General features: G+C 35.8%; 2 protein-coding genes and 1 long non-coding RNA gene across 3 annotated transcripts; 2 read left to right on the top strand and 1 right to left on the bottom strand.

Moving 5' to 3' along the window:
- Positions 1–785: 785 nt before the first annotated feature.
- On the top strand, positions 786–1,388 carry LOC131651158 (uncharacterized). Its single transcript, XM_058920826.1, has 2 exons — positions 786–888; positions 1,180–1,388. The coding sequence occupies exons 1-2, from the start codon at positions 786–788 to the stop codon at positions 1,386–1,388; spliced, it is 312 nt and encodes a 103-aa protein (XP_058776809.1).
- Positions 1,389–9,138: 7,750 nt separating this feature from the next.
- On the bottom strand, positions 9,139–12,005 carry LOC131648043 (probable NAD(P)H dehydrogenase (quinone) FQR1-like 1). The gene is made up of 4 exons (XM_058917842.1): positions 11,851–12,005; positions 10,884–10,977; positions 9,972–10,234; positions 9,139–9,645 (listed from the first exon to the last, which is right to left on the bottom strand). The coding sequence occupies exons 1-4, from the start codon at positions 11,871–11,873 to the stop codon at positions 9,414–9,416; spliced, it is 612 nt and encodes a 203-aa protein (XP_058773825.1). The 5' UTR covers positions 11,874–12,005; the 3' UTR covers positions 9,139–9,413.
- A 2,718-nt stretch (positions 12,006–14,723) lies between these two features.
- LOC131648042 (uncharacterized) lies at positions 14,724–16,217 on the top strand. Its single transcript, XR_009298032.1, has 4 exons — positions 14,724–14,900; positions 14,986–15,028; positions 15,127–15,191; positions 15,921–16,217. It is a non-coding gene; the product is annotated as an uncharacterized LOC131648042 (long non-coding RNA).
- Positions 16,218–17,627: the final 1,410 nt, after the last annotated feature.

Genomic DNA, 17,627 nt, shown 5'->3' with positions numbered 1-17,627 from the left:
AATTTATTGCTTTAACTACAAAAGAAGACAATAATTGGCTACGAAATCACATGTATGAACATCTAAAATTCAGAATTTTAGGAATGCTCAACCAGAAGAAGATGGTGTATGGTTTACCTAAGGTGAAGGAACCAAGTCAGGAGTGTTGCAAAGAAAAGCAGGCTAGGAAAGCATTCATGCATGACTTTCCTATAAGGTCGGAGAAAAAAGGTGGAGCTAGTTCATTGTGATGTGTGTGGACCTTTGGAAGTAAGGTTGAATGGAGGTAATTGTTATTTGATAACTTTCATAGATGAATTCACCAAATATATATGGATTTACCTTATTGAAAGGAAGAGTGAGGTATTCACACAGTTTAAGAAGTTTAAATTGCATGTCAAGAGACAAAGTGGATACAAGTTGAAGAAACTGAGAACTAATGGTGGTGGTGAATACACTTCTCGAGAATTTTCCATATTTTGCAAGGAGGAAGGTATAGAGCACGAGGTTATTACACCTTATACACCTCAGCACAATGGTATAGCTGAACGAAAGAACATAAGTATACTGAATATGAAAAGGAACATGTTGAAAGATAAAGATATGCCAAAGAGATTTTGGGGTGAAGCAGCTTCATTAATAGTATACATTCTAAACAGATGTCCAACAAAGAAGATAGTCAAGAAGACGCCTTATGAGGCTTGGAAGACATACGCCAAATGTTAATCATCCTAGAATTTTTGGATCAATGTGTTTCAGGCATGCATGAATAGTTGAGGATGAAGCTAGATGATCCAAGTTAGACCATGGTGTTCATAGGTTATCATTCGATTGGTGCATATAAGTTATATTCGCCAGATGATGATAAGCTAGTGATCAATATAAATGTTCTGGTAGACGAAAGCAAAGGTTGGGATTGGAGTCATGGGTCAGTTTGATAGGAGTCAAATACAGTCACAATTTTGTTTGAAGAAGACCATTAAATTGAAGTCACAACCAATCAAAATGAAAAACCTTCTGAGCAGAATGTCAAAAGATCCATTAGAATGATAATTGAGTCGACAAGGCTAGCTAGATATGAGAGATTTCCAGATCAAGCATTCGATGCAGATGCTCACTTAATAGAAAAAGTGATGATGATAGCTGAAGCAGAACCAATTAATTCGGATCAAGCCATGAATGATTCAAATTGATGTGAAGCCATCAAAGAAGAACTCAAGGCAATCAAGAAGAAGAAGAAAAAGAAGAAGAAGAATACTTGGGAACTTGTTGAAAGAGCTAACAAGAAGCCAATTGATGTGAAGTGGGTTTACAATTTGAAACGAAGGCTAAATGTTGAAATTGCCAAGCATAAGACAAGACTATTGGAGAGAGATTTTCTGCAAAAACCTAGTATTGATTTCAACTAAGTTTACACACCTGTTACAAGGTTGGAGACAATCAGGATTATGGTATTGACGCCACCATACAGAGGGTGGAAGATACATCAGTTGGACGTAAAATCATCATTTCATAATGGAACTTTGGAATAAGAAGTCTTTTTCAATCAATCATTGGGATTCGAAATCAAAGGGCATGATTCAAAGGTGTACAGATTGAGGAAAAGTCTATTTGTCTTGAAGCATGCCCCAAGGACTTGGAATAAGAAAATAGATGGCTTCCTGATCGAAGCAGGTTTTACAAAGTGTGTCTTTGAACATGGAGTATATGTCAAGGATGCTGACAGGGTTAATCGAATCATTTTATGGTTGTATGTAAATGATTTGCTGATTACTGGTGCATATGAAGCTGAGATAAGAAAATTCAAGTCGAAGTTGATGCAAGAGTTTGAAATGCCTGACTTAGGAAACTTGTCATATTTTCTACGGATGGAGTTCAAAGGCACAAGTGAAGGAGTATTCTTACACCATAATAAGTATTCCTAAGACATCTAGAAGAGGTTCAAGATGAGAAACTGTAATGTAGCTGCAACACCATTAGAAATTGGAGCAAAGTTGAAGAAGGTTACAAATGATGAGTTTGTAAGTGCAACACTATACAAACAAATCATTATACATATTCATGATCGAAGGCGCTCCAATCTCTTGGAGCTCAATGAAGCAAAGCATTGTGACTTTATCATCATGTGTAGTTGAGTACGTCGTTGCATCGTATGCATCATGTTAAGCAACATGGATAGAGATGTTACTCGAAGAGCTTAAGATTATGAAACATAAGAAAATGAAGTTGTTCGTGGATAACAAGTCATTTATCGACCTAGCCAATCATCCTATGTGTCATGGTCGAAGTATACACAAAGAGAAAAGGTATCATTTTGTTAGGGATCTAGTGAATAAAGGAAAGCTTGAACTTGAGCATCGCAAGTCAGAATTGCAACTAGCTGATATACTCACCAAACCTCTGAAGAAAGTCCAATTTGACGAGTTGAAGAAAAACATTAGGATGAGAAGTGTCATAAACATGAATTAGGTGGTGTATTAGAAGTTATAATTCGACGTTTTGTGAAAAAATAGTATTCGACTGTGTCAAAGTAGTAGGATTTAGTTGTAGCCGACACGGTCGCATACAATATTTAGTTGTTGTGTCGAAGTAGTAGGATTCAGTTGTACCCAACATGGTCGCATACAATATTTAGTTGTTGTGTCGAAGTCAAAATATAATTTGTAATTAGACTTGGGTTGTAAGTTTGAGTTTGGACATTGATAGCTTATAAATAGGCACGACTTGTATAGTTTCATATATAACTACACACTTCACAGAAATAACAAATTTTCAAATACAATTTTCTCTTTTCTCCCTTATTCTTCTTCTCTCATCTTTTTTGAAGATCCTTTTGTTCCAACATATTTCTACATTTGAGGTCCTTTTGTTCCAACATATTTTTGCATTTGAGGTTTCGCATTTGAGGTTTCTCTCTGATTTTATCTATTTCTCCATTTGAGGTTTCTCTTTTGGTATTGGTTATAATTTTTTATTGATTGTTGTTTTTTTTATGGCAATTAAATTGGTACATCTTATGACTAAGTGTTATCGTGTTTGTACTTTTTTTTTTGATGGAAAAAGAGATTTCATTCAAACAGAAACAGAAACATAGTCTGATACAGGTCCTCTCTCATCAGAGAGCATGACAGGATAGGCATCCTCCCACAAGCCATCTCCTTCCCTATGTCCAAGTCTAACAAGATTATGAGCATCCATGTTTTGTGATCTAGGAACAAAAATAACAGAAGCCATTCTAAAACTAGAACATAAAACTCGACAATCGTCAGCAATTGGTTCTAGAACCGCTAATTTCAAAATGCGATTTATACAATCGACCGCTACTGAGCTGTCCGACTGCACTAGAATCTTCTCACACTTAGTATTTCTTGCTAGCTGCAGGCTCCACCTTATTGCCAAGGTTTCAGCCAGTGCCACATCAGTACTCCTCAACTCCTTTTTGCACGCGGAGAGAACGGTCTTTTCCCCATCTCTGATAATGCATCCAAAGGCTATAAAACCATCTTCAAAAACACCTGCATCCACTTGGATCTCGCATACTTCCTGCTCCTTTTTGCCAACACAATCTGGAATTTTATTCTTTATACAAACCTCCGGGTTCCATTTGTTAAATTCCGCCGCAAAATCAAGCGCTGACCTCGCTACTTCTATGGGAGAAAGCTTTTTAGACTGAAAAACTATGAGATTCCTCGCACGCCATAGATTATACAACACGGAACAAACTAACTGCACTGCCCATTTATCCTTTCCCGCCAGAGCACTTTCCAGCCAAGGAAGCAAATCAGGGTCATCTTTCAAACGAATCCCTAAGACGGAGGATAGGAAAGTTTGTCTCGCAAACACACAGTTTAACATAATATGTTCAACAGTTTCCATCTTCATATCACAGAATGGGCATGAGGGGTCAATAAGCATACCTTTTTTCATCAGGTTCCCTCTAGTGGGTAGTATATTCTTGGCAGCTCTCCAAATGAAATTGCTCACTTTATTACTGACAGGAGCTTTCCAGATAAGTTGCCACAGTTTTTTGTTGTTCACATTGGATGGGCCAGGTTGTTTGCTAGCTTTTTCCTGCCTGCACAAATGGTATGCTGTTTTCACCGAGTACTCCCCGTCTTTCTCGTAATGCCATATCAGATCGTCTTCTACATTCTGCATTGACAGTGGAATACTTAAAATAGAGGAGATTTCCGGAGGATCGAAATATAATTCAACTAATTCCCTATTCCAGCAGCCACCTTCATGGTCAATTAGCTCACTGACTTTGCAGTCCCTTCCCAAAAATCTACCCTTCGATAGCGCCTTAAAACCTGGGTTACACGGAATCCACCTGTCTTCAAAGACTTTTACTTTCTCCCCGTTACCTATGCGCCAACGAGATCCCAGCTGAACCAGATTCTTAGCACTAAGTATACTCCTCCATGCAAAGCTTGGAGAGTAACCCTTGGAGCATGACTCAATGTGGGATCTAGGGAAATATTTTCCTTGAAAAACTTTCTTCACCAGAGAGGTATTGTTGTTTGCGAGTCTCCAGAATTGTTTTCCCAATAAGCTGGTGTTAAAAGCACTTATCCCCCTGAAACCCAATCCTCCATCGCCTTTTGATCTGGCCAATTTCTCCCAACTCATCCAATGAAGCTTTCTTTCGCCATTCCTCGAGCCCCACCAGAACTTCGCAATGATACTTTCGATTTCATCACATATCGCTTCCGGTAATTTGTAGCAGCTCATAATGTAGCTGGGAATTGCTTGAGCAACCGCTTTGATTAAAACTTCCTTTCCGGATCGGGACAGAAACTTCTCCTTCCACCCTTTTACTTTTTTCCAAACTCTTTCAACCATCATGGCGAATACCTCTTTTTTAGATCTCCCGAAAATAACCGGCAATCCTAAGTACTTGGTGTGGCTTTCCACTGTCTTAACTCCCATCCTGGATCGGATCAAATTTGTGACTTCTTCATTTACATTTCGACTAAAGGAAGCCTCGGACTTATCTAAGTTTACCACTTGCCCAGAACTGCTTTGATACTTCTTCAGGATTTCCAGGATACATGAGGCTTCAGTGAGGTTTGCTCTAGCAAATAAGAGGGAGTCATCTGCAAAGAAAAGATGTGAAATGCTGGGTGCCTTCTGCGCAATCTTCAGCCCATGTATTTTCCCTTCCGCCACCGCCCGCTTCAGAAGCCCCGATAGTACATCTGCACAAAGAACAAACAAATATGGTGAGAGAGGGTCTCCTTGACGGAGACCCCTGCTTGGTGTGAAACTTCGACACGGTTGGCCATTGAGAAGAACCCGATAGGAGACAGTTGATATGCATCTTCCAATGAGGCTTGTTAATTGTGGAGGGAACCCCATGGAATATAGAACTTGAATTATAAACTCCCACTCCAATCTATCGTACGCCTTCGACATATCCAGCTTGAGTGCCATATACCCCCGTTTACCTTTCACTTTCTTCTTTAACCAGTGGAACCCTTCTAGTGCTATCAACGCATTGTCAGTAATCAGCCGACCTTGTATGAATGCACTTTGCTCCTCATCAATCACCTCTGGAAGGATCACTTTGATTCTATTCGCAATAGCCTTTGTTACCAATTTCATCACTACGTTACAGAGACTGATTGGCCTGAAATCCTTCGGTACGGATGGATTCTTCCCCTTAGGGATCAAAGCAATATTCGTGCTGTTAATGCTACTTGGATCTCTCCCATTGTTCAGGACCTCCAGCACATAATTACTTACCTCTCTCCCCACAATATTCCAATACTTCTGGTAGAAAAGTGCCGGCAAGCCGTCTGGACCGGGGGCTTTTAAGGGGTGCATTTGGGACAAAGCTTCTTTAACCTCCTGCGCCGTGAGGGGGGTTTCACACCATCTTCTATGATCCTGGGTTAACTTGTTACCAACCACACTACATACCTCCTCAATCTCACTTGGGTTGGAAGATGAGAAAAGATCCTCAAAATATGTTGTTAACAGTCTCTCACAGTTTCCCTCCCCTCTCCACCAATTTCCATGATCATCCTTCAGCTTAGAGATCTTGTTTGTTTTCTTTCTTTGCTCAGCTTTTTTATGAAAGAATTTGTTGTTTTTATCTCCATGTGCCAACCATAAAGCTCTACTTTTTTGTCTCCACGCGACTTCTTCGATTCTCAATAGCTTATCTCTTTGTTTCTCCATAGCTTTGTATTGACTAATCGATTCTTCACTTGCATCCCATCTGCTGTCTTCTTTAAGCTTGTTTTCAATTCTATGCAGCTCCTTACGCACTGCCCCGACTCTGTATGCTTTGAAGTGGTCACTCAACCTTCTCATCTCATTTAATTTCCCCGTTACATTCATCGAACTACCCTGCCAAATACTCCTAATCACTTCTTCACACTCCGGATCTCTACTCCAGTTCTCCTCAAACTTGAATTGGTAGATTCTTCTCCTCTCGCTTTCCCCAGAATCTGCCTCCAAATCAATTCTGATAGCGGAATGATCGGAATCAAATCTGGGCAGATGTGTAACTCTCATTGGGTTGAACCTGTTAATGAAACTATTCGATGCTAATACTCTATCAAGCCTGCATTGTATATTTTCTGCTCCACTTCTCCCATTGGACCAGGTAAACGGGTAGCCCTCGAAACCAACATCAACAAGACCACATGCCTCCACAGTCTGTCTTCCCCATGACATTTGAGATGATGATCTAGTGTTACCTCCTTTCTTTTCCTTTTCCGCTAAAACGTCATTGAAGTCTCCAAAGCTGATAGAGGTTTCTCCCCCCTTACTGATTAGGCGTTGAAGTAGAGCCCATGTTTCCTTTTTGTTCTGCTCCTTAGGGAATCCGTAGACTCCATTGAAATCCCACCCCTGCGTCTCCATCTCGTCCGCCACATGCCCGCTAATGTGATTTGCAGAATAGGACGTGATGTTCACATTCACGTGATCCTTCCAAAGAATCCATAAACCACCTGCCCTATCCCGCCCCATTCCGGTACAATCCACAGCTAAACTACCAGAAATCTCAGTTCTCCTTCTTATCATATGACTCTCTTGTTGCTTCAATCTGGTTTCCATCAAGAAAACCAAGTCGGGGTTTTCGCTTCTAATGAGCCTCAGCAAGGCTCGAACTGCGCGAGGACTCCCCAATCCCCGGCAGTTCCAACTCACCATTTTCATTGTTGTAGGCGGTGTTGGGTTTCCAACACCACCTCTGGTACGTTGTTGTTTGTATCTCCATCCTTCTCCTGGCCCTTGAGTTTCTTCTCCCCTTTCCCAAATGACTCCAAAGTGCCATCCAGAATCATCACTTCCACCAGGTTCCTCTTCCCACACTCCACCTCCTTCTCTATAGTCTTTGATGTTGCCGCCTTTCTCGCATTTTGGCGTCGTATCCACTTGCGGCGTTTGCTTTTGCTTTCTCCCAAATTCTCCTTACTACCCGTTCCTGTATTAGATATGTCCACCGCTCCTAACGATTCTGCCATCTCCTCTATCTCAAGCTGTGCTTTACCAGTGTTCGGGTCGTTCTGTTTAGTCTTATTCACTTGCGCTTGTATCCCTTTACTACTTTCTTTGTTAACCTCGGGTTTTTCCCCTTTCTCCACCGTTAGGACTCTCCCTTGTTTTTGTTCCACTTCTCCTTCTTCCTTGTCCTTGCTCCTACCTTTTGTTTCACATCTGCTTTGGCTTGAAGAGATGTTAAACAGGTTCTTACTACAAGAGCTAGATGTGGAGTCCTTCCGCTTAGCTTCTTCTTGGATCTTCGGAAGAGGGGAGGCTCGCAACCAGGTACCAAAGGCGAGATCTTGTTCTTCGATATCTTCAAATCCTTCTTCGCTCAAGTCTCCCACAGACTCGCAATCTTTGATTTGGTGCCCTAACTTCCCACACACAAAACAGAATGTTGGTAGTCGTTCATATTTGAAGTGCACTCGCAGGTTTTTCTCCTTAAATCTCACCACTGTTCCCCTCTTTAGTGGTTTATTTAAGTCGATGGTAACCTTTATCCTCAAAAATCGTCCATTGCGGTGAGCCTCCTTTGTGTCAAGTTCCTCAAATGTTCCTAGAATACCCCCTAGTTTCTTCGCCATAACCTCAGATCTAAGCATTAATGGAAGTTCATACACACGAACCCAGAAGGTACCATAATGCATGCTCAAATCAGAAGGTTGTTCTTCGCCTGTTATTCTGCTGAGAACCAACAAGTTCCTATCAAAGCTCCAAGGACCAGTTTTGAGTATGTTCTCAAGATTCCTCCTTGTCGCGAAACGAAAAAGGAACAAATTTTTGTTTAGTTCCTGCACTTCAACGGGGTTCTTGAGCTTCCAAGCCCCCAACATTGTGCTGGTGAACGCCTTGGAATTAAAACTATTATCCGTCCAAAGTCTGCCCGCTAAGGTCCTTTGGAAGACTTCTCCTTCGCACACTTCGCTGACATCCGCCGTAATGCCTTCTTCTTCTTCTTTTGAGAGTTCGATTGATTTCCATTTGTCCATATTGAGAACAGAACAACGAATAAATCGGAACAGAGAATAAAGGGCTTTAAAGAGCTTGAGAACCACAGTGGGTGGTGGATATACCAGAAGAATCTGGGAGTATACTCAAAAGTGAGAGAGAAACTCTTAAACCCTAAAGGATAAGAGGGGGGGACACGATAAGTTTTAGAGAGAAGTAGGAGAGTCTCTCTCTAGAACACGTGAGTTTGACCACTTCGTGTTTGTACTTTAGTGGGTCTTTTAGTTGTCATTTCTTTTATTGTATGTAATATATATTTTTTGTTAAAAAAGATTTTATGTAAAAATAAGAATGGAATTCAAAATTGAAGAAATGAGACGAATCAGATTGAAATTGAAAGCACACCTCCAACATTACCTCCTTCCCATTATTCTACTCACCTGGTCACCTCATTTTCCTTCACCTCATTTCCCTTGCATTCTCGTGCCCTCTCTTACGTTGATAGTCCCGTCGTAATCAAGGAGGCTTGACAAAGTTGAAGAACCTGTGATCGCAATCTATTATATTTCACGTAGTAAAATGAGATTTTTGAAGAGCCACTAAAAAATGTAAGGAGTAAATTGAAAAACACCCTATACAAGAAGGTAAAAAAACATAAAGCCCAAAAGGACCAAAACTCAAAACAGAAAAATAAACAATACTAACCCGAACTAACTAAAAACAATTATTATATAATATTGGAATTAACGTTTTATAGATGGAATACAAAGAAGGGAACAAGTATTTTCCCAATCTAACAAGAACAAACAAGACAAACAAACTTTTACCATTCAACAAATTTAAACATCCTGTAACACACATACAAATACTTTCTGAAAATTGGGAGAAGAAAAAAATATTCCATGTCTAAAAAATGGTAAAAGGTAACATTTTTCAAACAATATTTTGGTGTAGTTTAAGATATTTGTCTATATATGAAATCAACATTATGCAGCTTCCTTTAGTTTCTTTGTGATGGTGGCAAGGTATTTCCCTTGATGGAATGCTTGCTCCAATTCAAGTTCACTCGGCTGCCTTGAGCCGTCGCCGGCATATGTTCCTGCACCATATGGACTTCCACCTTTCACTTTCTCCATCTCGAACATGCCGGCTCCAAATGTGTACCCAATTGGAACAAATATCATTCCATGATGAACCAGCTGAGTAATAGCAGTAAGCCTGTAACATATAGGATTCCACAAATTGTAAAACATCACTATCTGTTATCAAGGTAATGGAGTAAGGGTCTGTTTGGATTACTAATATAAGTACTTGTAAGAGCTTATTGAAATACGTGATGACATGTATATAAAATGTTTTCAACTTATTTCAATAAATATTTCAGGATAGCTTATGACAACAGCTGATAAACGTATATGAAAACAGTTTGATTATATTTTATCTTATGGTATGGATTATAAGCTATTACTATTATATAAACACTAATATAAGTTGTTTAATCATGTAGGATCTTAGAAACCAAATAATGAGACAGATGCTCTTACGCTGTAGTCTCTTGGCCTCCGCCTTGAGAACCGGTGCTGTAGAAGAGTCCGGCAGGCTTGCCTGCGAGCTGTTGTGTTCTCCATAAACCACCAGTAGCGTCTAGAAAAGCTTTGAATTGAGCAGCCATCATTCCAAATCTTGTTGGGAAGCCAAACACAAACCCATCGGCTTCAGCGAGTTCGTTTGGGGTGATGATTGGTACATCACTCTTGGGTGGTGCACTCATCTTACCAAGCACATCCTCTGGCAGTATCTCAGGTACCTGTTCACAGATTAAGTAAGGTTAGCTATTAATCAGAGATAAAAGGCAAGAGACCATCCTTCATTTTGCAATTATATATAAAGATTTGAAATAAAATTGGCATTCAGAGGTTAAAAAGAGAATTATCTTAAAGCTCAAAAGCAACATGATCTGGGGTCTATTTGGATTGGTTTATTCAAGCTAAACTAGTGACATGAACACTTACGAGATTGTTTGAGAGAGCTTATAGAAACAACTCATAACATATGCTCAACTGTTTGTTTACAACTTATTCCAAAATCTCTACAAAATAGCTTAAGAAAATAATTTATATAAAAATAATTAGATTTTACTTTATCTGTAGTTATAATAAAAGCTTATATAATAAGCATTAATGCTATAATTGTTTAACTAAGTTTGGCCAACAGAACATTGAACTAACCATGTAACAGTTGTATGGCAGGAACAATAACATTTAGTTCAAAACCAATTATTGACCTTAAATAATAGTTTAATCAGTGTTAGGCAAGCAATTCTTTCACTTAATTAACCGATTTATACATCTCTATGGACGACGAGCCTTAGCTCAAGGACTGATGTTGCTCAATTTTGTGACATTTAACAATGTAATGCAGCAAGAAAATGTAAATTTAGTAGAACAAAAACATGCCTGCCACAGTTTGGGCTCAACACCTTCCACAGAAGCAGCTCCTTTCTTTATCTCTTCTGCTAGTTTCTCCACATGTCCATACATGGAGTAGTACCTGTCAAAGGAAAAAATAATCCTTATAAGTTAGGCTACCAAGAAATTAGACAAAGGGCATGTTTGGATGATTGGATGAGCTTATTTGAGTTTATCTACTGTCATAAGTTTTGTGACACTCTTTGATCGACTTAATCAAAACAACTTATGACATTTTTCATAAGTTTTTTTTAATTTATTTTTATAAAATTTTCAAGATAGCTAATGAAAACACCGTATAACATATATAAAAACAATTTAAATTTATTTTATCTTTTGTTATAGGAGTAATAATACCTTATGCAAGCTTATTCATAAGCACTTATTTTAATAAGCACTGAAGCTATAAGCTGCAAATAAGTTGTTTATCCAACCAGGTCCAAAGTCAATAAAACATTTTAACAAAAATTTCATGGCTGAACTAAACATACATACATATTTGAAAGATCAAGATCAATTTTTGTGAGAATATGATCTTGTCTTACATGATCAATCTTGAACATTGCAAAAGAAAGGACGAACTATCATTGAAACAAACTACCCTAGTTAACAACAACATTCAGATTTTCTTGACGATCTGAACCAAACTAAAATGTTGATTTAGTGCAAAATTGCAAATCATCAATACTTCAACAATTACAAAATTGTGCTTTTTGTGGCAGAGGATGATTCCAAATAGAACCAAACAAAATGCAGAACAAGCCAAACACATCAAAACCAATGCAATATACAATCATCACTCATCAGAAAAATTCAGCACAATTCTTTCCCTTAAAGATCAAAGAAAATCAAAACACTCCCAAGATCTTAACTGAATTGAAATTCAAGAATCAAACAAAGAAAAGAACAAATCAGAGATTAAGAAATAAGATAAAGAAAGTGTAAAGAAACTTACACGATGTAAAGTTTGACTGCCATTGATGAATTCTTCAAAAGTCTCTTTCTTTCTCTTTTTCTCTGTGATTCGAATTCTGCAATTGAGAAATGGTAGGGGATACTGCTATATATACGCGTGATTATGATTATGGTTTTGTACTAATTTGAAATTGGATTAATTAGCTTACTTTGGTTAATAATGATATTTAATAATGATATTTAATAATGATATTTAATTAGTGGTTAATTTGTTTAATTATTTGTAACTTGAATGAAACGACACCGTGTTAAGAGTATCATTGTTGATGATGATAGGATGGTGTCACGCTCTTCATCATCATTATGGTCTTCATGTGCTGGAAGCAGTCAATTTTTGCGGAACACTTTTATAAAAGTTGTATTAAAAGTAAGTATTTAAATTTTTGGAAAAAAAATTAGTTTTAAATATTTTTAATATGCGCCTTAGAACACAAATTAAATTTATACATATTTGTTATTTTTATTTTTTTCAATTTTATCCTTTAATTATTATTATTATATTATTTTCAAATTATTATTTTACTTTCCATTAATAAATGATGGAACTCATCGATAAATGATAAAATTAGTTTAATAAAATTTGTTATTTTTCTTTTAGTTATTTTATTATATTTTAATTTGTACGAAAAAACACTTAAATGTTGGGGTTTTCTTTTTATGAGTAACTCACTTTACGAGAGACACACTACACTCATTCAAAATCTTTAATATAATAGGTGTGTGAGTTCTCACACTTCTAAATGCTAAAGTCTCAACTTTTCTAACAAACACGGAACTTAAGCGAAAGTTCTTTTTTATCACATACACTTGTACCGTCGTTGCCATTTTTCAACGGACCACCTCTTACATAATAGAAAATTTTGATACAAGTAAACTGGTCTCTTCACTCGAACCAAAGGCTCTGATACCACTGTTAGAACAATTCAGAGGAGACAATATGATGAAGGATTTTTTTTAACTTTGGGGTATTTTTTTTTTGAGCAACATACCTTTGTGAGAGACACACCACATACTCACTCATAACCTTAAGGTTTTGGGTGAATATGAGGTGTCTCTCTCAATTGTTTGAGTGAGTCTTTAACCTTTAGGTGAGTGTTTGACCCAATGTGAATGCTCCTCCCTCATGATGACTCATCAGTGGTATCAGAGTAGATGGTTCGAGTAAGGGACTGACTCATTGTAACAAAAGTCTTCCTGACATGGTGGTGGTCAGACAACGCGTCCTGTTGTAGCACCCATGACAAGTAAGGGTGTTTGCAAACGCCAGTACAAGAATATGAATGAAAGAGCTTCTACTTGAGGGTAACATAATAGATAAACACACAATTAAGGGGGAGAATGTTGAGAAACAAATGTGCGTTGTAAGTTTCACATAGCTTGAAAAAATGAAGGTTGAGCATTTTATAAGTGAAATGATTTTTACACGTATCATTTTAAGGTTTTGGATGACTATGTGGCGTGTCTCTTAATTATTTGGGTGAATATTTGAACTTTTAGATAAGTGTTTGACTTATGTGAATGCGCATCAAAACTTTTCCAATGTTTAAATCAATTCTACTTAAATTAGTTAAAACTTTAAATGTAATATAAAAAAATTGAAAATAATATTTTATTATAATTTTCATCAATATATTTTATTTTATTCACGAAAATAGTATTTATATTTTAAATTCAAACTATTTTAATTTTTTAAAATATATTTTTACACATAAAATTGTTGATGTATCTATTTTTAAATGATGTATCATTTGTTAAACATTAAAAATCATTGTAGAATTTTTTTATAGAATTTAGAAAATAAAAAGTATAAATTATACATTATTAAAAAATTGACATGTCTTGAATTTTCAATGCAAAAACATGAGGAAAAAAAACCTTTGAAAAATTTTAAAGATAAAATATATAAATTATATATCTTTAAAAAATAGATATGCCATTACTTTGCAGTGCAATTATTTAAAATAAGAAAATTATTTAAATTTAAAAAAAAATTATTTCGTAAATAAATAAAATAGAAAAGTCAAAATTGTTATTAAACTTTAAAATAAAATAAATTAAAATATAAATTGAATTTAAAATTTTTTATTGAAAGCTATAGTAAAACTAATGAAAATATTGATAAGTGACTTAAATCACTCTTCAAAGATATAAAATAATAAGACTTTATATCAGTATTACTTAAATATATTATTAAAGTTTGAATTCTAAACTTTAAAGTGTATGTGCGATATTTTAATAATTATTATTATGAAATTGTATGGAGAAAAAAAAATTATATCAATGTAATAAAAAAAATTTAACATTTTAAATAAATAACTTTTCCATTTGAACGTTTTTTAAGAGAGCATTCATCAACAAGACTATAAAGCTAATAATGTTACTTTGTAAAGAAAAACTAGTTTGTCAAACATAAATGTAAAAAGAAGTGATGAGAGCCATTAGTATAAGAGCTATAATCATGAGATTTTTAAAACTTGTATTTGAATTAGGAAAACCAATGAGTAATGTAGGACAATAATTAAGGTGTTGTTTATGAGATCAAGCCGTTGATTTGTTTGCTGGTAGGTAGGGGCGCCGTCTATGGTGCGAGAGGTGCCTAGGTCTCTCACGTGAGAGATTTTTTTTTTTTTTTCAAATGAACAAGAGCCATTAGATATGAGATACACCATTGTTATCCTAAATCTCTCCACACCCAATAAATCACTTATTAATAATTTCTCCACCACCCAATAAATCACTTATTAATATTTATTATAATTATTAATTTTTGTTTCATCTTCCCCAGTTTCGTTCTCAATTTTTCTTTAACAGTCTTCTCAATTTCTCGAAACAATCTTTTCGTTTCGTCATTCCTTCCCGTTTCTTTCCAATTTCTCATTTTTCATTTTTCTATTTTTAGCTTCTTATTTAGGGTTTTTTAACTTCTGATTTCTTTCCAATTCATTTTTCAAAGCTCGATTCGAAGATGGATGGTGGAGATGTTGATGGGCATGAAGTAATGAAAGCTTACGATGTAAGTGAAATTAATGGGTGAGATTCTACCTGGCTCATCAATTTTTCTTTATTTTTTGTTAATTTCTTCAATCAAATTAATGGTTTCATGTTTCAATTTCAGTAGGAAATTAGGAATTTGTGAACACGAGAAAGAATTAAATTAGGTAATGAAATCTTTTACCTTTCTTTTATTGTATAATTGCTATCTCAGATCCAGGGAATTGGTTGTTTTATGTGGAAAATGGTGTTTTTATCTTTTTAGGGACATGGGTTTCTTTTTTTTCGGAACTTCATGAAAAGAGATCAGATGATCCTGAAAAGAGCAAGGTTGAGAAATCTATGTACTTAATCTTAGTGAATATTTTATTTGTCTGCAAGAAGTAACTGATTTATTACCCCAATCTTTCTACTCTTGTTACCTGTGTTGTCTGTCATGTTAGGCCTGTTTAAAATGTGTTTTATTTGATGTGTTTGCAAAATGATTGTATAACATGTCTACTTGCTTCATACACAATTGCTTTTAACTTGATAGCTATACAATATTTCTGCCTTTCTCTAGGCCACGTAACACCATGATTCATTCATTGAATCTGATAAATTTTTATATGCATATAGTGGAGATATGTCACCAACAATAGCATTTAAAATGAAGCTTGAGTATGTCTAATAACATATATGGGCATATGCAGCATACTTGTCATTTGCAAATAAGCATACTTTGAGTTAGATATGTACATGATTCTATGATTGTTCAAGTTTCCTGCTAATTATTATTTTAAATTTTGTCCAATCATCCTAGTCCGAAAAGATATGTTGAGGAATTCGCCGTCACCAAATATTTTGTTTCCTTCTGTCAAGAAAATCATTAGAGATGCATTTTGAACTGAGATTGAAATAAGATTTGGTTTTACCATTCCAATTTAATGACATATTTTTTATCGAATGAAATAGTACTGGTGTTTAAACCTCTAGATGTTGTGCTTATGATAATTAATCATAAGTTTTGGTTGCTCATTCGACTAAATTTTTTTTGCTCTTCATTGTTGTGGCTTTCAGGTGATAGATATTTGAAGCCGTGTTATTATTCTTGAACCAGAAGTTACATTTCTACCTCGTGCAAAAGACGACGAATGTCTACGAATGAAGAGGCATGTAACTTAACTCGTAGACACATACTTCTCTGGCATAAGAAAAATGGCTCAGAATTGTTCTCAGTAAGGGGAGAGGGAATCGATCCTGCTGCATAGGCAGCTGCAGAATACCTATCCAACTGATGATGAATTTGGCGTGCCATATACTTAGGAGAACCAACATTTGATGAATTCGTCAGACTTTAATTTTTTTTTTCTTTTACCAGTGAAACTCTACATTTCTTTGAAAAATTGATTTCAATATTACTAAGATGTATTGTTGTTAAATTAAACAAGTGTTGTATTAACCTTACAAAAGTAATTACACCAATATCAGACTATCCGTACATACATAAATTTTGTACTGTCTTGCCAACCTCTTGCTTTTATCTTCAAACATGTAATTGGAGACTAGGACTAGAAGAAAAGGTTCACAAGGAATTCTCCAAAATGGATATTTATAAATATTTTAATTCAATTTATATTACAGAATATGTGTAAACCGAAACAGAAAAAAGAGAGGGGTGATTTGGAAATGTTAGCCGCACAAAATAGGTGTACATGGGTGGACGATAATGGAATTTCTCCGGCACTGAAAAATCATGGCTCAATTATAATAGGAGTATCATGGCTCAATTGTAATAGAAGTAATGTGCTTCCTGGCTGGCTTATTTGAGACAGGTTGTTTCACTTTGTTTACTAAAAATCTTCCATTTGGTACCCACATTTGTGTAGAGCTTTGCTGATATTGTCCACCTGCATTACAGTAGCAAAATATCATCAGAATTTTAAGTTGGAAAAAAAGCCATCTTGAACTTAATCCATAAAGCAAGATTTCTACCATGATTTTATAAATGAGCAAATAGAGGAATCACTTTGACTAAAGCCTTTTAAAAAAGATAGAATCTATACATCATAATTAGATTCAACGTTAGCTTCACCAAATTTATATATCAAAAGGACAAGAGCTCCACCAAAGTAAAGCTTCGACATAGCTTCATCAAAAGCTGATGACGTAAAGACAAGGTGATAAATTCTTGTAAAAACCACTAAAATGTTCAACGTTAGAAATATAACCGAGTTCTGACGAGCAGCATACAGAGAATGCGTGTCTGATAAAGGTGGTTGGCAAAGAATCGAAAGTAATGCTGCGAACAAAGTGAGAAGAGGAACAAACGCGTTTAGGAGAAGATAAAGCTGATTTATTGAAGAGTTTGTCGAATTTTCCGGTAGTGTATAAAGTGTTGCACTTACACCATTGAAACTCACAGTGAGTGATAATGCCAAAGGTCTGTTAACTGGAAAATTTTAAATGCAGAGAACAAAACATACTGTGTTGAACTAATATATGTTGCAGCCACTTAACAAACACAGAAGAAAAACCTGAAACATGAAAAGTAAATAAAAAAAACTAGTTAACTTCACTATAATTTTCCTTATAATTCATAAGCTTTTATGAAAAATAGAATTAAGTACATGTGAATGTATCATTAATATTATCATTATTTTTTCTTGAGAATCTACCATTATCATTATTTTAGAACTTGTTCATTTCCAAATTTCACCACAGAATCATAAATGGCTTTTGAGGATAGTACAATACATAGGCTAAGGTATCCTAAGCAATGAAGCA

Source organism: Vicia villosa, linkage group LG2, assembly GCF_029867415.1.
Source record: "Vicia villosa cultivar HV-30 ecotype Madison, WI linkage group LG2, Vvil1.0, whole genome shotgun sequence".
NCBI classification, from domain to species: Eukaryota; Viridiplantae; Streptophyta; class Magnoliopsida; order Fabales; family Fabaceae; genus Vicia; species Vicia villosa.
Note: the sequence above shows the minus strand (reverse complement) of the source record. Positions and strands in the feature narration are given on the sequence as shown.